Source organism: Triturus cristatus, chromosome 5_1 (genome assembly GCF_964204655.1).
Source record: "Triturus cristatus chromosome 5_1, aTriCri1.1, whole genome shotgun sequence".
In the NCBI taxonomy this organism is placed as follows: domain Eukaryota; kingdom Metazoa; phylum Chordata; class Amphibia; order Caudata; family Salamandridae; genus Triturus; species Triturus cristatus.
In genome coordinates this window covers 419,754,553-419,782,358 of record NC_140587.1, presented here as the reverse complement: position 1 = coordinate 419,782,358, position 27,806 = coordinate 419,754,553, and the positions used below count along the sequence as shown (strand labels likewise).

Below are 27,806 nucleotides of genomic sequence, written 5' to 3'. Positions count from 1 at the left end.
ACTTGAACGGCACTGAGAACTGGTGGTTATGTACTATAGACGTCACCGCTCTTTATACTTCCATTCCACATGCTGATGGAATGGATGCTATTGAATGGGCTTTATTAAAACACAACGACATGAAAGCTGAAAAGGTGTTCCTCATGGAACTCTTACAATTTGCACTATATCACAGCTATTTTGAGTGGCAGGATGTGTTCTATGCCCAAAACAATGGAACTTCAATGGGTTTTGCTAGAGCCCCTTCATATGCGAATATCTTCATGGCCAAACTAGAACATGATCACATTTTAAACAATCAAACATGGACTCAAAACTTGGTTCTGTTCAAGCGCTACATCGACGATATTCTTATAATTTGGAAAGGAGACCGCTGTCATCTTGAACAAAATATCCTGGATCTCAATCACATCCACAACCGGATCAAATTCACCCATCATATAGATTAAATTCAGCATTAACTTTTTGGACGTGCTTATCCAAATTGATCAAGGAATCATCAAAACCAGTGTTTACACAAAACCTACTGACAGAAACAATTCTCTCCATTTTGACAGCTTTCATCAACCCACACTAAAGAAACATTTACCTTTTTCACAGTTTATTAGATTGAAAAGAATCACTTCTAATCCACAAGACACTGTTGACATTACCCATCAATTCATGGATATATTCCACAAAAGAGGATATCCAGTACAGATCATAGAAAATGCAAAACAAAGGCTTGAAAGTATAGACCACAACAGTTTATTACAACGTACAAGCAAAAAACAATCCAACCCGTTAGTGTGTGTACTCAAACATTCTACTCAAGCCACGACAATTAAATCCATTATTAAGAAACACTGGAATATCATCCAAACTGAACCTGATTTATTGACTTTATTTCCACAAAGTCCGATTTTCTCTATGCAAAGATCCAAGAACCTGAAAGAATTGCTCACTAAACCGTCCAATATTTCCACTAAAACCTTCAAAGGCATGCAGAAATGCATGAACCGTGTGCATTGCAATAATGTGATAATTGGGGATTGTTTTATTCATCCAACTCAAGGCTATAAAATGAAATTACGACATTCCAGTACTTGCGATACTTCTAATGTGATTTATGCACTCAAATTCCCCTGCGGGAAAATTTATGTGGGCAGAACTGAAAGAAAAGTGAAAATACGCATAGGAGAACACAAAAGCAACATTCGCAACAATAATGAGAAATCAACCGTTGCTTTACATTGGATGGATGCAAGACATAACACTTCGTTTCACCATTTTGGAGTCACAAAAGCCACGAACAGACAGCGATCCCCACAAAACTTTAGCATGTGCAGAATTTTACTGGACTAAAAAATTACAATCCCTACAACCTCTGGGGCTTAATGATCGTATAGAATTTAATTGTTTCCTTTAAAGATTTTTTCCCTGCTTTAAGATTTTTTTTTATTTTCACGCTCTAAAGGCTAATCATGCTAGTATCCAAGTGTAATATGACTATACTTTCATCTGTATTTCTATTATTAGCTTCTCAATGAGTGCTTATAATGTATGAATATTTTTCATCTTTTTTCACTTTCCATGTTATTCATTCACCATTTGCTAATCAGGTTTACACGTTTAACTTTCGATGCATAGACTCTTTCTATGTTTAGCTGCTAGCGCTTTTGCCCTTGCGCACGCTTTTTGTCATCTCTTTCTTTATTGGTTAAAACCACCATTAGTCCGATGCATGCACGTTAGACGCGCAATCTGACGTGTTTCTGCCGGATGTAGCCACGATTGACTAACCGGGTAAGCTTGGAACGTTAGTTACGTTCGACCAGCCACTAACCTTCGAAATTGTTTTACTGCTTGCACCGTGACGTTTTTTAGTACGTTTACCTCTTTTCTCAAACTAGCGTACACTTTATTTATTTTCTATTGTTGAATCACGTTTCAGTTTGACCGCACCTTTCTCGGTTAATATTCTGCAACCACAAGCACGGAAATTGTTTTACTGTTTGCACCGTGACGTTTTTTAGTACGTTCACCTCTTTTTTTAAATCAGTGTGCACTTTATTTATTTTCTCATGTTTTAGTTTGACCGCACCTTTTTCGGTTAATCCACCGCTACCACAAGCACGGGTTAGTTTGTTTATGCACAGCGTTATGCGCAACTTAACAGCTTTCGCCCGATCGTACTTCTTTTGTTAACATACCTGGACTGTGTCACCGTATGTTCAACTCAGTTAGAACGCACAATAACTATTTGGTTCACACAACGTTACAACTAGAAAGCTTAGAACAATCTCTTTCACCTTAACACCAAGCTCACTGTTTTTAACCACACTATCCACCATATGATTTGGTTCTCTTTAACAACATGTTGATGTAATCTCACTAGGACTGTAGATTGAATTGCCTTTTTTGTTCTTTGTACCCGCCGCTTTGATAATTAATACCCCTGATGAAGGGTCATGATTGGACCCGAAATGCATTGGGTTTACCAACAATTCATTTTAAGTTGGATGATTCATTCCCAGCTTGACAAGCATATATTTTTGCATGGATTCTTAATGCAATTATCAAGATAAATAAATTGTTTTGAAGATCATCGATTACTGGTTCACAAGTTTCTTAAACATTATTAAGCTTTGAAGATGGCTATTCAGTAGCCTACGGAAGGGTGCTCACGCCAGCAAAAGGAATCCTTCCTTTTTGCACGTTTGTTTAGATGTTAACCTAGAGACGCCACCGGACTGGCGCCTTGGCATTTGCAGCACAACCCAAAACTTTCCTATATTTCGTATAAACCACTAAACTAACTGTGTGCACGTTGGCATCAATTTTGTAAAGTATTACATCAAACAGATGAGTTCTTCTAGTTGTAAAGGATCTTTACACCCTACCTTTCCTCTTAACACTTCCTCATCTACCACCAACAAAGTCTGAGGACCGCTTGCCATCCTCTAAAGAGAGGTTTCAGTTCTCTGAGCTCCCCTTCAACCTCACCAGTGCCTCTCAGGTGTTCTGAGGTTGGGTGTACGTACCTTCCCATACTTCGACAATTGGCTGCTCATGCAAGCTCGCCTCCAGACAATGTCCAACCTCCTTACATGTTTGGGGTTCTAGAACAATATGCAGAAGTTACACCTGTGTCAGGAGGCTCTGTGTCTCTGGAACTGGCTGAGTCATCAGGACATCTCCATGGTTGTACAACATCTTGTAAAATCTTTAAACACCAGGGTGGACAAAGTCAGCAGTGGTGCCTAGTGCTGAAGTCTGAGGTTCCTGTTTCTATTGTTGCTGACTTGCCTCGGAAGTGGCACAGGAGATGGGCACGCGCAGGCTTTTGGCGGATTGGAGCCTGTGTACGCGCTTACAGCCATGCGGTGTGCACATCTCCTGTCCCCCTTCTGTCCTCGCAAGCCAGCATGCAGTTTTACTTTCACTTTTTTCTTTTAAAAATCGCCCCATCGTAGGAGCGGCCCGCAACTGTGGGTCCGCTCAGGAAATAAACATTGACACTGTGCCTTCATCGGCATAACCACTGGACAAATGGGGAATCCCCCACTCACCCGGTCTGCGGGGGGAATCCTCCTGAACGGCGGCTGGCTGCGGTGCGCTTCCGGAGCACTCCAGCTCCTCTATACTTCTGCCAGCACGACGCGGGGCTCTCTCCGTAGGCATGAGAGCCCTGCACTGCTATCTGCCGCTCTTCACCCGGGCCCCCTCCTGGGACCCGGGACTTCAGCTCCCGCACTTCCTCTCTGGCGCCGGGGCTCCCTCTTCACCACGGGAGCCCCGGAAGGGGACAGGCGCTGCCTGCACCGGCTGCACGCGCCGCCACTGGGCACGCGAAAGTTACAGGTACCGCGCATGCGCGGGCTGCCCTCGCCCTCCCAGATCTCCTCCCCAGCCCATATGTGGAGCTGCTTTCTGTTTTGCTTGTTTTCAGGGCGAGTATGCATGATATTTCACCGTTAATGTGTGCCAGGTATTGCGACACATTTAACAAACAAGCATTTGCAATGCAATAGGTCTCAAATTTACACAAGTTTGAGCTATTGACATTGCAAATAATAATATCTTTTGTTTTTGTTTTTGTTTTAAAAACATAAATAAACGGCATTGTTATTTACAATGCCAATAGCTGAAACTCTCGTAACTGCGAGACCTATTGCATTGCAAATGCTTGTTCTTTTAGCCTACTACAGTTATTTACTTATGGCACTACTTTTGTAATTTACCGTGGGATTCAGGCATGTGAATCTATGAAAGATACCAATACTGGAAAAATGTAGTTACAGATAAGTAACTTGTTTTCTTATTCTTCAAGAAATCAAATTGAGGAATTGCAGCAAAACTGTATTTTCCACTGCCTTAGTAAGAGGCTGAGGGGTTCTTCTTTGCGCATATTTGCACTCATCACAATAAAGTATATTACTTTGGGCAAGGTATTTCAAAATTGTCATCATCTTTGATTATGCATGCACCATTAGAATATACACAACTGCTTGCTTTCCTCGTTTGTCAAGACGTGGAAAATACGAGCCACTCCAGAGTGATAGTTGCTGCAATCTTTTATTTACATTGACAGAGAAAAAAGACAACTTGTTTCGACCCAGGGGGGTCTTGGTCTCATGACTATTAGCAAACGATTGTGAGTTTTAAACTCTTACAACATGCCAACGATTAAGAGGGGACATAATCCTGATTATAGGAAGAAAACAAAGAAAAAATAACATAACAAAATGGAAACATATACAATTATTTTGTGTGTGCTACATCATCATATCATACCTTTGTAAACATGCTTGATCTTCCAACCATTGATATCAATCTCTAAATGTATTAAGGAAAAAAATAATAGTCATTATCATACATAGAGGAGACCCCAAAAGTGAGCAACAAGCAATCATGGAAAACTAAATATTTTTTAAATATGCAAAAAATTGAATACAAACATACTCTCAATATCTGCATTGAAACATTGCATATTATGACAATACCCAGTATACTCGTCAGAATTGGATAAATTGTGGAGAACCTGACCTCTAGTGAAAGTAAGTACATGTCCTAAATAATTTGGCTACAGTAGCATGTGTCAAGTTCCTCCATAATGGTTCAATCCAACATACTGTTCGCAATGCACATAATACTTCAGAGTGAACTTCCTTGTTTCTAGAAAACTCAGTTCATCTTATCACTCACTCGTTCTCTTTTCCTCAATCAATTCATATCAGCTACCGATGATCTACGAAAGTGATATGTAATCATCAGTCAACAGTTAAAAATGTATCCTTCATTTCAGTGCCCAATTAAAACAATCTAATAAAAACTGAATCTACACACTTTCCAGGACAAGATTTGTTCATTCTGGTCGGAAGGGTCTTTTCTGGAGATGTAGGAAAAGTTCTTCATCAATGTTCATCCCTATTGGGACCACACTTCCTTCCTCCAGGATATATTTGGACTCTAATCTATGTAATTTTAGCACCCTTTCGCCCCCTATTGGATTCTTAGTACACTGACAATTCTGACCACCTTCCATACACCTCCATGTGCATCAATGAAGTACCATGTTGTGGTATAGCTTGTATCATGATTCGTTATAGTCTTGGCATGTTTGAGGATACACTTATTCACAGGAAAGGTGCTACTCACCACATAACACTTTTCACAGAGACAAATGATGGCATAGATGACAAAATCAGTTTTACAGGTGATGTGTTTATTAGTGATCCGTTTCTGTTTGATCTTTTTCAGTTCAAATTCTTTGACGTTGGAACTAAACTTACCAACCTTTCAGTGACCCTATTTATAAAAGCCTGGCAAGGGCTTCAACCACCTGGAATTTGAGGGGCTCAAAAACTGTGAACCAACCTATTCTTTAGAGAGACATTCTATTTAAATGTCATTGCTGGTCTTTCACTGATCATTTCCTTAAGGATTTCACCTTTGTAAAATGTCTCATAGTTTTCCTGCTTGTTTAGTGCACGTGGTGATTAAATGAATTCGTTTCTTATCAGATCTTGCAGTTTTTTTCTTTTGTTTGGGCCTGTATATGATGGTTTCCCTATCGACTTTCTCTACTCTATCAGTAGCCAGTTGTAACATTACATTACATTACATTAGAATGTTCAAATTTTCACGTATCAGGGAAGAGGGACATGGCTATCTGGCACTTCTCACTTGGAGTAAAAAAAACTAAAGATAAGTAAACAATAATTTTTATTTTACTTTTCTTTATTCGTCTGAAATTGTTTTATAAATGACAGCAATTCTGTGACTAGGAATACAGCCCTTACACTTGCTTGGTTTTAGCTGAATGTTAAGTTGGTGTTGTGAGTACATAATTTAGCTTCAAAGCTGTTTATTGATAGTTTTGCCACAATCTTACAGTTCTTTCTAACTGTTCTTATACATTGTATAGACCTGAGAGGTGAAAAAAGATTATAAACACTTAATAGGCTTCCTTTGAACGCTTCTTGATTGTATACACGAGTTCTGGACATGGAGCGTGGACTTCAGCCTAATTTAATTGTAGCTTTGTTATTTCCTACGGTCTGTTGATGCAAGATGTGGTCTTTGGCCTCACACACACTATACCGAGTTATCCCTTAAGCCGCCTCATACATTGATGACTTCATTGTTATCTCTTGTTTCTGGTTGCATGACATCGCCTTCAATCAAGCCTTGTGCTTTCTCTTAAAGAGCCCTTTTTTCGAGCCGTCTCCCTTCAGTCTGGGCCATGCCCTGGTGCCCCAGGGTGTTGATGGATCTTTTTTTAGGTCTCGCCTGGCGTTAGTAACGCGCATGCGTTGCTCTCGCCATGCGAGGGCCTTTTATAATCGATACAGATTCTAACTTGACTGAAAGCCACGCCCTCGTTTGTAATTGGCGCGCGTCATCGTTTATGGTAAATGCTGACGCATGATTGGAAAACGGCCTTTGTGGTGACGGCCTTGTCCACTTTTAGGATGGCACATGTGGACAAGCCAATGCCATTTTGTTTGTGCTTTTTTTTGCTTTGTAATGTGCATTTGTTTTTCCAATGTACGCTTTGTTTCAGCGTTCCCGAATATTTGCTTGCAAGCCGATGCCATTTAAATAAAATATTTTACTCCGAACCCGACTCAGATTAAATAAATGTTATTTTTGTTTTGTTTGTTTTTCACAATACACGGTTCTATTTGTCACCTAGCATAACGCCACTATATGTCTCCGTTCTATGAGTAAGTGTCACCAATGCATCTCTGGAAGTGCGTGGAGCTAAATAATGTTATGGTTATTAGTGATGTTTCTGTCCTCTTGTTTTATACGATCTCAATAACAAAGTGAGGAGAAAATCAACCACACCAGATTGCAACACTCTTTGAAGTGCACAAGGTAGTTTCCGGTTATCGTTTGCTTTTTTATTTATTTTTTTACTTGAGATTAAAACACGCTCACTAAGCCAGGTCTGTATACCTGTAATTAGCACTTGGGCAGCAGCAGCAGCGACCCCTGGCAGTCAGAGCGCGAAATGTGAGAAAAGCTTCCCGAAGCAACGTAGTGATTGCAGAAATTGAACTTTAGTGAGCAGTTGGTGTAACGGGGCTGCAGAGGCAGGCTTTGTTTAATACTGGGCTTAATGAGAGGGCCGGGGTGGACTTCAAAGGAGGGGTAACTCTGAGGTGGGGAAGAAAGACCGGTGAAGGGCGTCCTCCTTTTAGACGTGAGAAATGCTAGAAGACTTTTCCTCGCGTACCCTGAGCACAGGGGGTGGTGGGTTATGTGGCATGTTAATTATGCTACGTGATAAGTAGGGGTGAAGCAATATGTACTCTGCAAATAGTGCTTTAAAGTGGAAAGCCTTCAATGTGTTACTGGAATAGAAATGTTCTGAAGTTGTGTAAAGCGAGGTCGCATATTGCAATCCTGACGGAAACTGCTCCTTTTATCAGTAGTAGTATTCACTGTAGTAGTTATGGTTTTAATGATAGTTTCCTAATCAAGGCATGCTAATATGCAGTTTAACCCAGGAATTAAATATTGCATGTTTTGCTGTCAAGATATAACTGCTAAAACCAGCGATGACTGCATATGTAAGCGTATATCTATCTATCTATCGACTGTCTATCTATCTATCTATCTATCTATCTATCTATCTATCTATCTATCTATCTATCTCTCTATCTATGTTTATGGTTGCTTATCTGCTTAGCTATGCAGGTTTGTTCCTCCATCATGTTGTACGGTTGGTTGCCTGTGCAGGTTATCGGTGTGTGGGTGTTAGTGTGTGTGAATGTGCGCGCGATGTGTGCCCCTGTTTGTGCATCAAACGCCATGTGTAATCTGCACGTACGTGTATTTAGTCTGTGTACATATACCTATACGTCTTTGCACTTGTGTGTGTGTGTGCCTCTCCTCGCCATATGCACATCTTTGCTTCTGTTTGCCTGTGCACGTCTCTGTGCCGCTGGCCCTCAGCTCCACGCAAGCAGTGACGGCTCCTGAGAAGTAACCGGAAGAAGCTCGGCTCGGGCTCCTGGCCTCTGTTCCTCTCCGCTCCGAGGTTCTGAGCTACCCTCCCTGCTCAGAAATCATGTTTACCCTCCACCACCCCGCAGCCCATGAGTATTAAATACCAACCCCATGCCCATTGTGCCTATCCAACCTATAACGCCTTCCCAACTGTATCCCTCGCACGGGCCTCGAAGCCCCTCCTCTGGTAAACCTGCCTGCTGCCGTCACTTCTTTCAGCCGGCCTCAGCTCAGTAGAGCAGGTGTTCCGCCTCTCACCCGTGATGTTTTACCAAACCGTTTAGGTTCAGGTGGGAGCGCCGAGGTCCACGTCGGGATCACCTGAAGCGGGGCTGTTGTTGACTGGTATTCTGATGGATACATCTGCCAGTGGATTCCTCACCTTGTGAATATCCCCTGCGCCAGCAACATTCGGAAACTTTTGTAGCAGTCCACGCCGATGAGGTCGAATACGACGTCACAGAGACACGGCTCCGCTCGCGACTCCGCTGACGTCACCGGCTCCAGAAGAAGACCTCGTCGGCGTGATGACGTCAGTTCCCTTTTTTCCGCGCCGTCGACGCCAACGGATTTCGGGAATCTCTATCTGTAGCTTCACTGTTACTTTGTATTTTCTACTGGATTTCTCTGTTCCTTTTTTCGAAGAAATGTCGACAAAGAAATCGGGCTTCAAGCCCTGTCGTGAATGTGGAAAACATATGTCGATCACGGATCCACATGACGACTGTGTTTGGTGTTTATCATCTGATCATGATATGGATGGATGCTCTTGCTGTCGCAAGATGAGCTCCAAGGCTCTCAAGGAAAGGGAGGCGAAACTCTTCATCGCAAGGATGAAAAAGGAGAAGAGAGGAAGAAAGAAGTCGAGAATGAGGTCGAGGTCACGATCGAGGTCGGCGTCGAAGTCGACTTCGGGGCATGCTTCAAGATCCAAGAAGCACAAAAAGAAGAGGAGACATTCTTCTCGACGTCACTCTGACAAGAGTTCGGCTCCGAAGTCGAAGTTACCTGCTCGACGCCGTAAGGACTCTGTGTCTCCTTCACCCGTTCCGGATTCGCCTACTGGTCCTTCTTCTCCAGTGGCTTCACCGGCTCCGGCTACATCTACGGCTCCGGTTCCGTCTCCGACGCCGGTTCCATCTCCGGCCCCGGATTCGTCTCCGGTGGAGGAGCTTCAAGCACCGGGTGAGCCTGTGACGCCTCTTATTCCACCGTCGGCGCCGGTTGGCCCGAGTCCGGTGATGCCTGATCAGTACCCTGCGTTCCCTGGAGCAGGTCAGGACCCCTCGCATTATTTAAATGCTATGTACGGGGTATTTTCGAGAGCCATGTACACCACTGGTGGACCTTCGGGTCCGATGGGTCCAATGGCCTTCAATATGGGGGTGCCTCAAGTATATCCACAGGCCCCTTTCATGCCATTTTTTCCGGTCTCGCCTTTGGGACCTTATAAGTGTTTAGCCATGAAACAGTTGATGGTGTTGCACCAAGGATATTGTGCTGCATAACTAAAAACTTATAAGGTCCCAAAAGCGAGACCTATTGGCTATGCCAATGCTCTCTGTCCCCCCCCCCACCCCCTCCCCCAACACACACTTTTTTTTTTCTTTAATAAGCGCAGCGCCGTCTTCACGGACACCGCACTATGCAATGCAATAGGTGTTGCTTTTGGTATTGTAAATAACAATGCCTTTTAATTTTTTTAAGGCATTGCCATCTACAATGTCAATAGCTCAAAATAATGTCATTGCGAGACCTATTGCATTGCAAATGCTTGTTATGTTTTGCTTTTTAAGTGTTCGTAATACCTTTGGCCTGATATTTTGTGTTTTTTGATTAATGATTACTTTAACGAAGGGGGGTGGCCAGCACTATGGCCGGGTAGCTGCGTTTACCGCGAGCTCTGCTGGCCCCTGACGAAATCCTGTCATCATCCTGTTCCTCCTCGCAGTTAAAACTACACCGTTGGGTAGCGGAAGGCGTGGACGTGCGCTGGGCGGCCTGGTGTTGACCTGATTCAGGCAGGAGGCATCTTTGGAGACTTTCTCGGCTCGTAGACCGGCGCGTAGTCTCGGACAAGATGGCGGCTGGGAGCGGTGTGAGACCGGGAGCCGGCTGCGGTGCACTGTGACCAAAGTGCATTTTTGCGCCATGGCTTGGGTCCGTGGCGCGCCCGTACTGACTTGGGTGCGAGGAGCTCCGTGACCGGTGAGGAGCTGAGGGTGCTTTAAAGGAGGGGGGGACCCTGAATGCGGAGTGCCGGTGAGACCGGGCAGTGCCTTACAGCAGCTGGAGAGGCGCCAACTGCGGGGAGAGCTTTATGCACATTCTGTGTGCGGCGGCGAAGAGGGTGAGTCGGAGGAGCCGAGACCGTCTCCCTCTCCTGTGGCGGAGTGCGGCCAGGGAGGGTGGGAGCAGACGGGGTGCTGGCAGAGAGACCCTGGGAATCTGGCTTCCCCGCTGAAAATGGAGGCCTGAAGACTGCACAGCGCGAGTGCGCTAGAAGTGCCCCCAAGGGATGAACTTTGCTCCTTACCTGTCCTGTGCTTTGCCTTGGTGCTGCGCTGAAGGGCTATCGCTGCTGTCCCGCCCATCACCACCAGCCACTATCATGCTGCCTTGGCTGTGGGGGCACTAAAGGGCTGGTTTGCCAGGCTGCAAAGCCGCATGGTGTGAGACAGCGCAGCACTGGTGACGATTGTGATCCTGTAACACTACATTAACGGTGGAGATGAGCCCCATGACCAACCCTGTGTGGTGTTGAGGGGGTTGCAGTGTGTGGAAAGACCCTCAGTCCAGATGCGTGCGGTCACAACCAGATACCTAGCCAGTACTACAGATTTGGTGCCCCTGGTGGGGAGCTGCATGTACTGTCTCCCAGTTGGCTTGTCTCCCAGGGCAATGAGTGTACCCTGTCACAACTGACAGTGACCCGGCCCCGGAGATCAGCGCGTTTCGAGGATCCTGCGGTGGTGGTGAGCGCGGAGCTGGACGTAGGGGCATGATGGCGAAAGATAAGGATCCCAAGGCTTCTAAGCAGGGGAAACTGGATAAATTTGCTAAGGTGCTGTCGACCCCCGCTGGGGCGGAGGGCGGCATGGCATCCCGCCCAGATACCGAGGCGATACTGCAGGCGATCCATGCGTCTCCTGAGAGTCTGGAGGGGAAAATTGCGGAGGTCCGGATGGAGGTTTCCTTTCTGCGTCAAGACCTGCGAAAGGTTTCTGAACAGGTTACAGAGGTGGAGCAACGGATGGCAGACCTGGAAGACACCTCGCGATCCACATGTAAGGAGCAGGACTTCTGGCAACTGTTAAAGAAGTGGCCTGGCGCGTGGACAATTCTGAAAATTGGGCCCGACGAAACAACATGCGTTTCGTAGATTTTCCAGAAAACGCAGAGCGCTCGGACCCGGGCCACTTCCTCCTAACATTTCTTAAAGATGCCATCCCAGAGACACAATTTTTCTCTTGCTTTGTTATAGAAAGAGCTCACAGAATGCCAGGAACACGACCGCAGCCGGGGGCTCGCCAAGACCATTAATTGCCCGGTTCTTGAAATTTCAGGATAGGGACCTCATACTCCGGGAGCTGTGCAGGAAGGGCGAGATTAAATACGAAAACACCAGGGTGATGGTATTTCCGGACTACTCTCGTGATGTCCAGAAGCTGCGACGCACCTTTGACCCGGTAAAAGTGAAACTCCGTGCCCTTGGCATCAAATACATGCTGTTGTACCCAGCCAAACTCAAAGTAATCTTCCAAGGGACTACACAGTTCTTCCAGACACCGGAGGAGGCGTGGTCCTGGGTGGAAGAAAGACCCCGATTGTGCCGAGACCCACCGGTCCCGGTGGCCCTGTCTACAGACCAGCGACTGAGCTCTCGTTGGGAACGCCCTAAGAAAAGGCGGCGGCGACGAGTGTTGAAACGTCAGACCCCTGGAGGAGCTATGCCGGCACGATCCCTGAGACCAAGGGAGAGGAACATCACAATGTCGGACACAGATGAAGACACTGCTCTGGACTGTGAGTCCCGCGCGTCCCAGAAAGTGACGACAAATGAGGAGTCGGACCACTCGGAGAGGCAAGACTCAATGAACATAGACAGTGAACATCTCCTCCTGGAACAGATTCAACAGCTGGAGGCGACGGGTCAGGGCCCCCCGTGGTGGATGATCGGGCACTGCAGACACAATGCGAGGGTGAGGAGGAATAAAAATTCGGGGCCGGACGCCCACCTTAACACACTGTACGACTCCTGAGGCTTGGTGAACTTTTGGGACTCTAGCCAAGAAAAAGGGAAGTATACAGTGAGTTGTAGTCATTGTAGTGGGTTTGCCTTTACTGTGGGAAAGGGAGATATACAGTAGAGTGTCATTTTTGTATTGTGTGATAGTTGAGTGGCTGAGGAAAGGGGGGTGGGTTACAGACCTCTGAGTGGCTTACCTACACCGGCGTTGTCCAGTTGACGAGCTTAGGGGTGGTAGGGGTACCAGCAGAGTGTGGGGAGGGTGATACGATGGACTCTGTTACCTGTTCTGCATTACATGTTCAGAGGGGGTTGGGGGAGGTTTGTTCAGCTTTGAATTTTCGCATGAATACTGACATTGATGTAGACTGGCGATGCACTGGTAGTGATACCAACATTGTGCAGAAAAGACACGATTTCTGTACTGTGGGGCACCGAGGGGAGATGTGGGATGCCTTGCTTCTTCTTACACAATGGCGACGGGTGGATACAGCGTAATGACGTAGAACGTCAATGGGCTGGGGAGCAAGATTAAACGGGGCTTTAAGAGGCTCAAACCAGATGTAATATTTCTACAAGAGACACACCTTGTGGGCCCCCACTGTTCCTTTCTGGGTAGGGGGCTTTACACAACATTGGCACACGTGGGCTTCACCAGAGGTTCGAGAGGAGTGGCGATTCTGGTCCGAAAGTTATCCCCCTTCCGTGTTACCAGAGGAGGACCCGGATGGCACGTATGTAGCAGTCCAGGGCTCCTTGAATCACAACACTTGGTTTCTTATTAGTGTCTATGCTCCCCCACGCCTTCAACAACATACGTTGGATAAACTGGCGGACATCCTATCACAGTCTGGCCCAGCTACACACATCATTGGGGGCGACTTTAACGATGGAAGTGACCCCACAATGGATCGTACTTTGACCCGAACTGGGGCGCAAGAGGTCACGGCCCTGGTGCGGTTTCAGGAGGCCCTGGGGCTCACGGACCTTTGGAGGCGTCATCATCCCTCAGTATGCGCATACTCGTATTTTTCTGGGGCCCATAGGGTGTTCTCATGGTTGGACTACCTCTTCGCGCCAGCTGGAGAGGTTGTACACATAGAAGAGGTGGACTATCGTGCAAGGGGCATTTCAGACCACTCGCCGTTACACATGAGGGTGGGTACACGCAGTGGAGGTCAGGGTACTTTGTGGCGACTAAATGCTTGGGCACTGAAAGATGAAGTGGTGGCCAAAGAGCTAGAGGTGGAAACTGAGCTTTATTTTAGAGAAAACGTTGGCTCGGTACAGTCAGCTATTACTCTGTGGGAGGCCTTCAAGGCAGTGTTGCGAGACCAGGCCCAAAATATTATTGCCCACAAGAGGAAGCGGGAAACCCAAGAGATTTTAGAATTGGATCGCAGGCTAGTGGACCTTGAAAATAGTTGCCCTTCTGCACCGACTGAACATATCCTCCGCCAAATAGACTTTTCTAGAAGAGAATATCAGGCACTGGTTACTGGGGAGGCACAGGCACACCAGTTAGCGGTTCAGCATAGACTCTATGAGACGGGAGATAGAGCAGGTAAACTGTTGGCTTGGCTGGGTAGGAAAGAACAGGAGTCAAGATGGGTTACCTCCATTAGGGAGCACGGCCAGACCCTTACCACACCCCTAGACAGTGCAGGGGCTTTTGCCCGGTACTACTCGGCACTATACGCACCACAGACATTAGCAAGTGAAGCCAATATAGCCCGATACCTTGAACAGATTGAACTCCCGAGTCTTACGCAAATCTACAGGGAGAGATTAGAGGGTGATCTTACCCTGGCGGAGGTCGTCAAAGCCATCGGCCGCCTGAAAACCGGGAAAACTGCAGGCCCGAATGGGCTCCCTGGGGAATTTTTAAGACACACTGTGCCCTGCTGGCTCCACACTTACTCAACATGTTTCAGGCCTCGAAAGAGGATGGAAAGCTCCCACCGGATCTCATATTAGCGACGGTGGTGGTGATATCCAACGCGGGGAAGCCCCCAGAAGAGTGTGGGTCCTACCGTCCCATATCATTGTTAAATATAGAAACCAAAATATTGGCTACTATCCTTGTGACGCGTCTCCTGACCGCCATCACATCCCTGATACATGGTGACCAAACCTGTTTTATGCCGAGACGGGCCACACGATATAATTTGCGAAGAGTGGCTAATTGGATGAACGTTGTCCGCTATCGAGAGGAGGCCCACCTGCTCCTGTCCCTGGACGCTGAAAAGGCGTTTGACACCGTCCATTGGCCTTTTCTGAGATGTGCATTAGAGAGGTTTGGCTTTGGCCCGGAGTTTAGGGAGTGGGTGGCACTACTGTACATGGGCCCGGAGGCTAGAGTTCGAGCGAATGGCGCCTTCTCGGGCACCTGGCAGATCCAGAGAGGGACTAGACAGGGATGCCCCCTTTCCCCCTTACTGTTTGCCCTTATACTTGAACCCCTGGCCTGTGTTATCAGAGCTGTCCCGGGGCTGGGAGGGTTTGTTGATGAAGCCCGTCTAATACACGAGGAACGCATATCACTGTATGCAGATGATATTTTACTCTATGTGACAAACCCGGCAGAGACACTCCCTCACATGTTACTGATATTCGAGGAATATGGGTGCCAGGCTGGGTATAAGATCAATTGGAGCAAATCCACTCTGTACTCAGTCGGAGGTGTAGTGACACCTCAGGCCTATCCCAGCTGCTTGAGATGGTCACCTGAAGACTTTACGTATCTGGGTCTATCTAAAACCACAGATGCGGTGGTGGGCTTTGCGCGCAACCATCGGCGGGTTATCTCCAACTTCCAGGAGGATGTCAAGCGGTGGAGAAGGCTCCTGCTGACATTTATGGGCAGGGCCACCATGTATAAAATGATCACACTTCCTCAATTGCTCTATATTCTGCAAAACACCTACACCAAAATACAGGAAACTGTGTTTAAAACCAGAGACCACGAACTGCGTATACTCCTGTGGGATGGGGCCCATCCCCGCATTGCACTACCGACACTCCAGAGGAACCCCTATAACGGGGGTTTGGCCCTACCAGACATTATGGCGTACTATAGAGCTTCCCATCTTATCGTAATTAATGAATGGACTCATGCACCTGGGGACCACCCGACATATAGGCTGGAAAGATTGCAATTTAGGAAACACACGCACTTGCATTATCTCTATGGGGGCAGAGGAGGTGGCTGCTTGCTGCAAGCAACCCAGAGAACGATAGAGGCGTGGAAAGGCGCTGAGCGACAGATGCAATGGGACCACAAACCAACAAGAGAGATACCCTTATGGGAGGGGAATAGATTGACAGAGATTAGAAAATTGCGAGAGTTTAAGCAGTGGGACTTGATTGGTATTTCCAGAGTGGGGGATGTCTTAGACAAAGGGGTGTTGGCATCCTTTCGCTCACTCCAGGTCCAGTATCAGCTTCACAACACCCAGGCTTATGCATACCTCCGTCTAAACGATGCATGGAGGGCAGAAGGGTTCGATGGGGCGATTCTACCGGAATATGCCCCCCTAGAGGGGCGACTCCTTCAGGAGGAGATCCCAGCTAAAGCTATCTCGTATACCTACAAAACGCTACTTAATAACATGCCGGATAACCTGGGCCCCCTCCGAGCCAAATGGGAAAAGACCACTGGGGTATTGGATGATCTCGACTGGGAGGCGGCACTCCTGCATCCACGGGAGGTGGCCATTAAGTTAAGGTTGCGACTCATCCAATATAAAATACTACACCGTGTCTATTTTGATAGTCCAAGACTGCATAAAATTGGGCGAGCTCCGAGTCCCGAGTGTCTTCGCTGTCACATTGATCGTGGAACATACATACACACTCTATGGGAATGTCCCAAAGTCCAAACGTACTGGGAAAAGATTGTGGCAGAGCTGAATAATATACTAGAAGTCCAACTAGAGCTGGAACTGAAGTTTCTCCTTTTAGGGATCCCTACCAAAGTGGACATCCCGAGGCGCAAGCTTGTCCTCGCCAACTTAGGGTTGGTCGTGGCCAGACAAGACATTGCCAAATACTGGGGAGCCCCGCGACTACCCACACTGACTAAATGGTGGGCGAGTCTTGATTTATACATGATGGCGGAGCAAATGACCTACAAGGCTAGGAGTTACCCACGGAAGTTTCGGAAAATAGGCCCCATGGATTTAACTATTATGATTTAGTCATGGGGGGGAAGGCAGGGGATGGGGACCTACTACAGGATGGACCGGGGAGGGAGCCTTGAATGTAGCGATGTCCCAAGAATCACGTGTGATGTAACTAAGACTCTATATATCGGCTGTGCCCAGGCCACCCGAACTTGGCTACTGCCTGGCTGGACGAGGATAATGTGCCCTAATGTGTGCATTGCCATGTTGATATGGATGGATATTTATTGTGCATTGTGTATTCATGCTTGGTTTGAAGTTTTGGTTTTGTATCAAAAGCAAAATAATTTTTTTTTTTTTTTAAATGATTACTTTAACTCTGGTAAAGTTGTGGCCCAAAAAGATTTGTTGCGGCACAATTAGTTGTTTGTTTCTGCGTTGGCTATCTGTAAAAGATATTGTGCGTGTTCAAGAAAGCATGCAATTTTCGTAAAACGGTGTCGTTATAAAAATGGTCAAGCCGACATTCACCAATCCCATTTGTCTGATGTTCAGATCAATCATCAAAAGTCGTCTTTCAAGATCATTTTGGATGCCAGCAGATAGGTGTTGGGATTTTTTTCACTCGGACATTGCCCATTCACAAATTCTTAACAAAATTATAGGTAATCAGCCCATCTAACAGCTGCATTTTTGCTCTTTCCTCAAAAATATCTGATGAAAATTTCCCAAACCAACAAAAGGTACTACATGAAGCAAGCCATTTTGTGCCTGCCAATCCTGGTGTACGTGATCAGTCATTCCTGAGTTACCTGCAAACACATTAGTAATAAATTAAACTTTTTACTGTGAAATGAACATCAGTCTTCAATACGGAAGTATAAATACTACATTTGTAATATGTATGTGTATACACTCATAAATACATATATTTATATTGTATATTTATTTGAAATGCAAGTGAAACTAGGTGTTGCACTATAAATACAGTAACACATTTAATTGGGAACACTTCTACGAATAAACCTACATTCATACATACATTTATTACTACAGTACAAAGATCAATGTAAATGTTTTTATCATAGTACTGCCAAATCTGGAGAAAAAAAATTGCTTACTGTCTCACAAATTTCTGCATTCCTCACATCCTCAGTTTCCAGTCTCTAAACCCAAAAGACATGAAGGAAAATACCCCATCCTGCCAGAATGCCCTCTATCGTGATAGTCCCTGTTCATTGAATACGGTTTATTTTCAGAATCACGTTTTTGGGGGGCGCCCAAGCTCGGCTAATGTGTATAAAAATCTTTGTGAATCACACCCATGAGGATTCCTGGAGTGCCACCAGCACTTCGAAGGTATCTGAGTGTTGCACTTATGTTTTTTCTTCTGACCCTTGAACCAAGTAGCATAATACAGATATAGTACTTATGCATTTGTTACAGTGATGTTACTGAGTGCACCCGTCCAGGTGCTGCATACATATCCTTCAGATTAACTCTATTGAGCCTGCTCTAAGCTGAGTGGAAGCAACTCTGTCCTAGTGTTCCAATATCGGATATAGGGTCGCTTTGTGCTGATTTAGTTGAGACTAGCACCCTCCTTTTCATATTTTTACATGTTTATCTCGCTTGGTTTAACTCATCAGAAATGGAGGCAGAAAGATTGAGAGCGATGGTCCATCAGTCCAGGAAAACTAACGTGAGGAACACGGTCACTCTCAGCCAGTGTGTCTGAGCTGTGACAGATACAATCAAGATGATCACAGTCAGAAAGTGTTATTTAAAAAGAAATCATTATATTTTATTATTATTCTCCACACAGTTCTTGCTTTTTATGACTAATGAAGTTCAATGTTTGTGACTGATGTTTTCCTGGCTTGTGTCACCATAAATAATGTTTTGGGTCAAAACATTTATAAAATGCTTAAACACTTTTCTTGAATGAACGCTGATAAAATGTGTTTTGATTTATGTTTTCAGGGAAGAGGATGATCCTTCAGCATGTGCTGTTCCTATCTCGACAAGTCTTATTAAGCAGATTGCCACCAAGACTCCTCTCGATGGCTCTCTGACCGCGCTCATCTCTGAATTCTATAAGCAGGACATGTCCTCGCAGCCAGTATGGCCTTACAATAAACAGGTGTCTGACAGGTAATGGTGCTATGCACGTATCTTCCTTCAGCAGCAACCATGCTAAGAATTGTGTTTATAACTGGAAATATGCACTGGAAATTAAACGCTTGCTCTATTAAGTGCTATTTCAATTTCAGCTGTTTATAATATATGTTCACAACACTGTGATACAATACTTTTTGTTTTTAGTTGCTGGCAATAGCTATAATCATGGATGTGACGCCTTCTCAGAGCAACTACGTCAGAATAGAAGTCTCTGGAAGTCACTGTATGATCAATTTAGCAAGAGCTGCAATCGCATGAGCGCCTATAAGTTGAAAAGCTTGATGACTGAAGATAAAGTGTCTTTATTGTACGAATGCGTTTATGTATGTATGTTGTGCAAACTTAGCAGGAGAGAAACAGTGTGCTATACATGAATGTAAGGGAGGTGTTCTGAGATGATACAAGGTTGTAGAGAGCATGTGAGGGATTTAACGATTTTATTACATTATTGCAATCATTTTATTTTCATTTGGTTTACTTTACTTTTCACATATTCATCATTTTCCACACTGAGAAATAAAGTGAATTGACCGGACCTGCATGCCTTTTGTTTTTTTTTATAATTCTTTTTATTAACAGTAGGAATCAAAATCACAAGGCAGAGTACATTACATTATCGTTTCTTATCTTTACAAGGTTCTCAGACAATTACAAATACACAATGTAGTGGTTACTGGTGATTCGTGTCATGTCTATTACATTTCATCTTGAGCTGGTATCAGTGGCGGGGTACAGAGATTGCCCCTATATTCGTTCCAGTCATTCCATATGTGGGACCACATTTTGGGACATCCCCTAGCTACATAGACATACTTTTCCCGAAACATGCACCAATCCATGTCTTTCTTCCATGCACACACAGCCGGTGCCTGCGATGCCCCCCACTTCTGAGCGATGTTGCGTTTAGCTATCATTAGCCCCAATGTAACCCAGGTCAGGCGTGTGTTGTTTAGGTCCATTGGCTCCCACACATTCAGGAGACATCTCTTAGCTTCCAGGGGAAGTGTATGGTTTAACACTTCACTCAGAATCTCATGTATTTTCTTACAGTACCTCTGGATATGTGGGCATTCCCATAGTATGTGGAGGAAAGTACCTTCGTTTCCACAACCCCATCTACATTTTCCAGGCGCTCTACCCATTAGTACCATTCCTGGCCCCATGATGTAAATTCGGTGCAAAATTTTGAGTTGTATTAGTCTCAACTTTGCTGCAATGGCTACCTCTCGTGGCGAAGACACCGCCGCTACCCAGTCTTCATCGACTAGTATTATGCCATCCCCTTCCCACTTCTCTCGCAATCTTACCAGGGGGTCTCCCGTGTGGTTCACTAACTTTTTGTATATGAGCGAGATGGCCTTTGTTGATAAGTAGCCATCGAGGAGTCGGCCTTCAAGGGTTGCGGCGTCAGGAGGGGTCTCTCCCTTTTGGAGACAGGAGTATAAGGCATGGCGGATTTGTATGTATCTAAAATACTCTGTAGGAGCAAGCTCATATTCTTGTTGTAGGATGGAGAACGACTTAACCTCGCCTTTTACCCATAGGTCGCCTATTTTCAATATGTCTATGAGGTCCCATTTGTCAAAGCCTTTCGTGGACCAGGGGTTGCCGAGTCTTTCGGAGTCCCATAGCGGCGTAGATAGGGTTATTTTATGTTCCCACCCCATGCTCCTGGAGGCTGCCTTCCAGACCTGCACCGATTGTTTGGTTGGCCCGGTCAGTTGGCGTCTCCCAGCGTTCGAATAGCGCGCTCGGTTATTGTTCCCCCCAGGCAGTATCCATCGATCCATTGCATAGCCCGGGTCGCCTGCCTGCCTATGTGTGCCGTGGTTAATAGCTGCCAGATGAGCTGCCCAATAGTATTTTTTTAGATCGGGGAGAGCGATCCCACCGTCGTACCAGGTGAGGTTGAGTTTGGATAGCGCAATGCGTGGCTTCCCATTCCATAGCAGATGGCGTTGTAGGGTCTCGATCTCCTTAAAATAGCTGGCAGGAACTAGGTCTAGTGAATTTTGCAGGACGTATAGGAATCAAGGCAGAGACATCATTTTAAACAGGGAGGCTCTGCCTAGCAGCGAGAGTGTGAGTTTTCATCCAGCGCTCAGTCTCTTTTGAGTCTGTGCAAGGGAGGGAGCAGATTCCATGCAAATCTATCTGCGGGGCTAGCGGTTATATGGATGCCGAGGTACTTGAAGCCCTGTGAGGTGATCTGTATCGGGCAGCCCCTGGGGAGGCCTGTGAGAGGTCCCTTGAGGACGTACAATACTGATTTGGACCAGTTTATGGTGTACCCTGAGTATCTACCAAAGATGGCGAAGATGTCGAGCACTGCTGTAAGCGAGACCTTCGGGGAAGTTAGGAACAACAGTATGTCGTCCGCATACAGTGAGACGCGGTCCTCCCAGGATTCTGCCCACCTAAATCCACGGATCATCGGATCTTTCCGTATCCATGACGCCAGAGGCTCCAGGGCCAAGGCGAATAGGAGGGGGGAGAGCGGGCATCCCTGCCTCGTGCCTCTACCTAGTTCAAACGCTTCAGATTTTTTATTGTTTACCACTATCTGGGCTAGTGGTTTTGAGTAAAGGAGTTGCACCCACCGGATGAATTGGGGCCCAAAACCCATTTTCTCAAGTACAGCAAATAAGTATTTCCATTCGACCATGTTGAATGCCATAGAGGCGCCCAACGATACCAGGACTGCCCCCTCTTGTATTGTGGACGCCCTCCCCATCACTTTGTGTACTCTGCGCAGATTCAGTGCTGTGTTGCGCTGAGGCATGAAGCCAGATTGGTCCGGATGTACGAGGTTATTAATGACCTTAATTAGTCGGTTAGCGAGGAGTTTGGCTAAGATCTTTGGTTTGGCGTTCAATAGGGAGATCGGCCTATAGGAGGAACAATCTGTCTGGCTTTTACCTTATTTGTGGATCATCACTAGTGTGGCCAGTCTTTGGTCCTAAGGTAGCTCCCCAATCTCCCTGCTCTCCTTGAACATGTTGCATAGGTGGGGGGCAATGATATCTGTCCCGAGTTTATGGAGTTCTATCGGCAGCCCGTTGGGCCCCGATGCCTTTCCTGAGTTAAGTCCTCTGATTGCCAGCGCCACCTCATCCGGTGTGAGTGCCCCCTCAAAGTATTCAAGCTCTGACTCTGAGAGTTTAGGGAGCGTTATGTCTCTTAGGAGGTCAATAGAGTCTTGTGTCGTGTAGGGGTTCTGGGAGGCATAGATCTGCTGGAAGTGGAGGGTAAATGTGTTTGCTATGGCCTGGGGGTCTGTGATTGTGTGTGCGTCTTTGTCAATTAGTTCCGGTACCAGTCTATTTGCCAATTTTTGTTTGTCTAGCCATGCAATTAACTTCCCCGCTTTATCTCCCTGGTCACAGATTCTACCCAACGTTTCTCTTCCCAGTTCTTTGGCCCTATCTGTCACTAGGGCCTTATAGTTATCTTGTTTTAATTGTAAAGTGTGTAGGGTGTCTGGATTGGACCGCTCCGCAGGTTCTTCTTCTAGACTGAAGATTTCCGTTTCGAATGCTCCCTCCTCCTTGACCTTTTCTTTCTTAACCCCCGCTATTTGGGAGAGGGCCTGACCCCTAACCACTGTCTTGAACGCTTCCCACAGTGTCTGATGTGAGCTCACCGATCCCTAATTTTCTAGGAAGTAGTGCTCAATGGTGGCGTGGACTGCTTTGTGGACTTCTGGGTTGCGGAGATGCCAGGGGTTGACGGGGGCTACTCTTCCCATTCTATGGTGGCCCACCACTAGGTGCATCCATAGCGGGAAATGATCATATATGCCTCTTGCCATGTGCCTGACCTCCCGTACGTGTTGTAGCTGGTCAGGGGGGACTAATAAGTAGTCTATTCTGGATTGGGTGTTATGAGCACCTGAGTGGGAAGTGTACTGGGTGGTGTTTGGGTGAAGCGAGCGCCATGTGTCCTGTAACCCCAGAGCCCCTAGAAAATTTGGTAACCAGCTGTTGGAGGGGCGAAGTTGTCGTGGCGGATTTCTGTCGTGTGTGCCATCTGTCACTGCGTTCAGGTCCCCACCCACTATTAGGAGTCCCTCTGGGACCGTCATCAGGATGGATTCTAGATCCTTAAAGGCTGGTTCCTGGAGGGCTGGCGGTACGTAGACCGACATGAGAGTTAGTACTTTCCCCTCCCATTGGCCAGTGATGCCCGCGTATCTCCCCCGTGTCCACCCATGTAGATTTGATCGTTAGGGGAAAGGAGTTCCTCAGTAGTATGCCTGTTCCTCTCGATCCCGAGGTGAAGCCCGAATGTGCTGCCAGATTGTATCCCCACCTGTTAAGGGCTTTACAGGAATTACCCACCAGGTGCGTCTCTTAAAGGAGTATCACGTCGGGTGCGTGTCTCTTAATATATTGTAGCATCACAGTTCTCTTGACTTTGTCCCCTAGACCATTGACATTCCAGCTCATCAATCTAAACCCTTTATCCCATTGCATATTAACTGACATTCACGCATCACCTGTGTGTTTAAGTCGCCGAGTTGTGATGCCTTGACGATTCCTTAAAAACATACAACTGAACATAAACCCCTCCCAACTGTCCCCCTCCCTGCTCCCCTGCACTCTGGGCTCAAAACTGCCCATTTCTACAACTATGCAGAGTGCCTGTCACCCGTTAACCTAGACTAAATGAAGAAAATTGGGGGTACACTTTCTTCCATCGCTCCCATTCCTCCCATGACAATTATAAAAGAAACACCCCGTGTCATTCGGTTACATAGCAATGCAATTTGTCCCATATCTCGACTTGTAATGCTTCACCTTAGCATATCACATTCCTTTAAAACCAGAGCTATTGACATTCCCAATGCCTGTTTGTTTATCCACAGTAGCGATTGAGCACCATGGTGCCATTCAGCAGAAATTGTTGGAAATTGGCTAATTGGTAAGACGGGGCTGGTGAATACATCACATATTCCTTATATTTAGCCACTTATCCTTACAGTGACAAATGACTGCCTCCTCTGCAGTGTATGGACATGATGTATCCATTAGTTATATAGGTAACTCCTTGATCATTTTTATGAAAGTAGTGCTTGCCATGTCTTAGTGGAGATGCTGCATCATTGCACAGGAGAGAGCATGCACCAGTTCCCATCATTGTCTATTCTTTCTTTCATGAACTGTGCCCAAGTGATGTTAGGAGCTTCATAGTGCAGGACATAGAGGTCTTTGTCTGGAGGAAGGGCATTTTTAGCAGTTAAGGTGCCAGCACCCACCAAGGCAGTGAGGGTGGTGCCACATCTCTGGCTTTTCTCTACCTTATATAGAGAATGCTCTTTCAAGGGAGAGGGTGGTGTAGTGTTAGTGCTTCCTGCCTTGCTGCCCAATTATCCCTGCTGAATATGGCTGCTCTTCTCACCAAGGAGCGTGTTTTCACCTCTGTGCAGACACTGTTACCTGATGTCACCAGGTTTTTTCAGGGGGTCTCTTTTCTCTGCATTGGGTTCATCAATCATCTTGTCGTTTTTTCTGTGTCTCTCCGCACTTTGTTGCCTGTTACCTGCAGATGTGCTCCACCACTGGAATTTGATTCACTTGAAGGTACTGCAGACAAGAAAATCCCCAAGATTCCTGTTTTATCAAGAAATGGAATCCTAGAGATTACCACAGTGCCTTGTATCGAAGGAGGAGTCGGATGCATACTCTTCTCCCTGGAGCTGAGGGAATTCTTGCAGGGAAGGCAGGGGCTATAGTTAGGCCAGAGGTGGCGGGCCCTACTCCACTGCTATCATTCCTCTCTTCCAGGCAAAGTGAAGATCAGACAGTCAGTACATCCACCTGATTCTTGCATCGTAGATGTTTGGAAGGCCATTGCCTGTGAGGAGCCAGCAATAACTCCATACGATTGCTGTTATACCTGCTTTTGTAACTGGTGGGAAGGCAATGGTGCATTGATGGAGGGAGACCTCCTCCTCTTCGAAGGTTTAAGTAGAGGTCTTTGTAAAGCTAGCACTACTGCTAGGAGTATGAGGAAGTGGGCACAGCTACTGACAGCTCTCTCTACCAGTGCTTTGTTTATTTTAAAATATTTTTATTGAAAGTTCTGTCAGAGAAAGTGAACAGTCACATTAAAAAATAATAGCAAGGAATTAAAATATGATAGCAAGCATTCTTGAAACGCTATTGCTGAAGGTTAAATTTCGTTGTTAAACAATACACATTCTCAGTGTATCGCCTCAGAAATACATTCAATGTAGTACAGGGTCTTCTCTATGCCTCTGCTTCCACTTAGTCGACCGCTTGGTAACAGCAAACAACCATATTTTCCTTTATCTTTAGGGTACAGCCTGTCTGCAACAGCTGCAGGTGAGTCCCTTCATTTTCTGCCATCTGTATCATATAGTCTCTGAATGGGCCCCATGTGTCTCTAGGCATCGCTTTCGGCACCAGCAGGGATGCATAATTTTCGGGCCTCTCATTGCAGAATATAATATTTCAAAGCCACTCCTGGAGTTTAGAGATGGGTCTCCTCAACCAGGCATGCAACTCACAGTGCTGGGCAAGTACCAACAACAGCATCACCTTTTTGCTCCGGGAGCGGCGAATGTCCACAACATAACTCAGGAGCCTCAGCAGTGGTGCACAGCTCAGACAGATGTTTACTACTGTGCTATATGCCTATTGTTTGTTTCTGCAATTACAATATCTGCCTTTACGTTATTATTTTCAACTTTCAGTTGCATGGTGGGATGGTTCACCTTACCCGCCGCCATTGGCATTTGAGAACTGCTCACTATTCTGATTCAAGCATGTGAATCTATAAAAGACACGATACTGGAGAAAAAAACAAGTCACTCACCTGTACACTGCGGTTCTCCTGTATTGCTATCTTTTATAGATTCACATGCGGTCCAACGTCCTCCCCTTTTAGGTTCATCTTCCATATCTCTATTGTTTTTCTATTTACACTTGTGCTCAAAATCTGAGGTATGATGACCCTGCAGGGGATGGAGACTCTATGGTCTATACTCTGATTGGCTGAAGTTTGGATGATTTGAAACAATGATAATAGGTTGCTAAAGGCTATTGAATTTCAATGGGATTTGAGTTTAAAGCTTTAATACTACTATTTTACTGTTACCATGGGACTACCACCATGACGATGGGGAAGATTCAACCATGTAAATCTATAAAAGATATCACTGACTCAGTACACACCGCTCTGGCAGGGCACCTGGCTCCAGGAGGTTAACAACCTGGAAGGCTTCAGTGCTTGGGACCTTATTGGCATCTCGCAACTTGGGGACATATGGGGGGGGCGACCACATAGGTACCTTCCAAGGCCTACAACCCCGGTATTCTTTGTACCCCTTGCAGTTTTACAGGTATTTGCAATTGCGTCATGCCCTCTGCTTCCACATCTCAGACGGTACCTCACTGCCCGAATACAGCCCACCCGAAGCCCAAATCATGACAGGTGACCTGGGAAAGGGGGGGTTTCTCGAATTTACCACTCCTTAACGAACTAAACTCCCACCACACTACACCGACTCAGGGGCAATGGGAGGGAGGGATCGGGCCCCTGGAGGAGGAGGATTGGAGGGACGCACTGATGAAACCCAAGACAATCACCACCTCAGCGAGGCTCCGTATGGTTCAAATATATTATCTTCATGCCGCCTATCTCATGCCGAGGCGCCTTCACAGCGCAGGGCTGAAGCCAGATGCATTGTGCCCCCGTTGCAACCAGCAACAATCTGATTTCTTCCACATGGTATGGCTTTGCCCCGTCATTACACGATTTTGGGACTCCATAGAAAGGGAACTCACTGAGATCTTAGGCTGAGAGATCCCGCATAACCCATTGAATGTGCTCCTGGGGGTTACCGAGGGTCTGGACGGGTCCAGAGCGATCAAACTCCTCCTGAACACTGCCATAATAGAGGCCTAGAGAGAGACATTGCCGCTAATTGGTTGAACCCGGCTGCGCCCACCATGGAAAGGTGGCGTAGGGGAGTGGACTGGTGTGCAGCACAAGAAAAACCCATGTATAAAGCCAGGGGATGCCCAGCGAAGTATCACAAGGTTTGGGGGAAATAGACGAATAGCATTCCACTTATACATCTGTAAACTCCATGTAAGAATTTACCCGGTCCTCCCTTTAACTTCATGCCTTTCCGAGGAGTGGCCGTTTGATGCTATGATGATGCCATACATTTGCCGCATATTAATGTCTCTGCTTACTGCTGGTCTTATGTTTCTTCCTGTTTTTAAAAAAACAATAAAAATTGGTTATATAAAAAAAAAAAGATTTCAATACTGGAGAACCACAGTGTACAGGTAACTTGATTTTTCCATATTCAGTTTGCTCGCAACAGTATGTCCATGATTTCCTAAAGAGTATCAACCCCAGGTCCGCCTCCCATTTTGTTTAGATAGTATTGGTGGACGATGAAAGCAGTTCACCCATAACCTGTGTAAGGGAACTTACACTTGTCTTGCCCGTGCTGTGGCTGTGCTGTATATTAGTTGAGCTTGCTAAAAGCATTATCGTTACAAAATGATTGTCATTGTGAATGGTGCTTTCACCTCTGCTGGATTTCCCTCATTAGCTGACTAATACACTTAGGGCTAGCAAAGACCTACGTTGTATCAGTAAGTAAACAAAATGACCAACATGTATTGAAAAGCAAAGGTTCAAGTCTCCTTCATACTGATGTCAAAGCTCACATTGTGATGTGCTCCAAATGTGGCACGGTGTGCCTTTCA

General features: G+C 46.0%; 1 protein-coding gene across 1 annotated transcript in view; it reads left to right on the top strand.

The window, feature by feature from the left end:
• VPS13B (vacuolar protein sorting 13 homolog B) overlaps nt 1-27,806 on the top strand; it is a 2,934,705-nt gene that overhangs the window by 2,746,166 nt on the left and 160,733 nt on the right. The window contains exon 48 of the mRNA XM_085605186.1: nt 18,859-19,029. Within this exon, the coding sequence (XP_085461312.1) occupies nt 18,859-19,029 (171 nt within the window). The remainder of the gene's footprint in view (nt 1-18,858; nt 19,030-27,806) is intronic.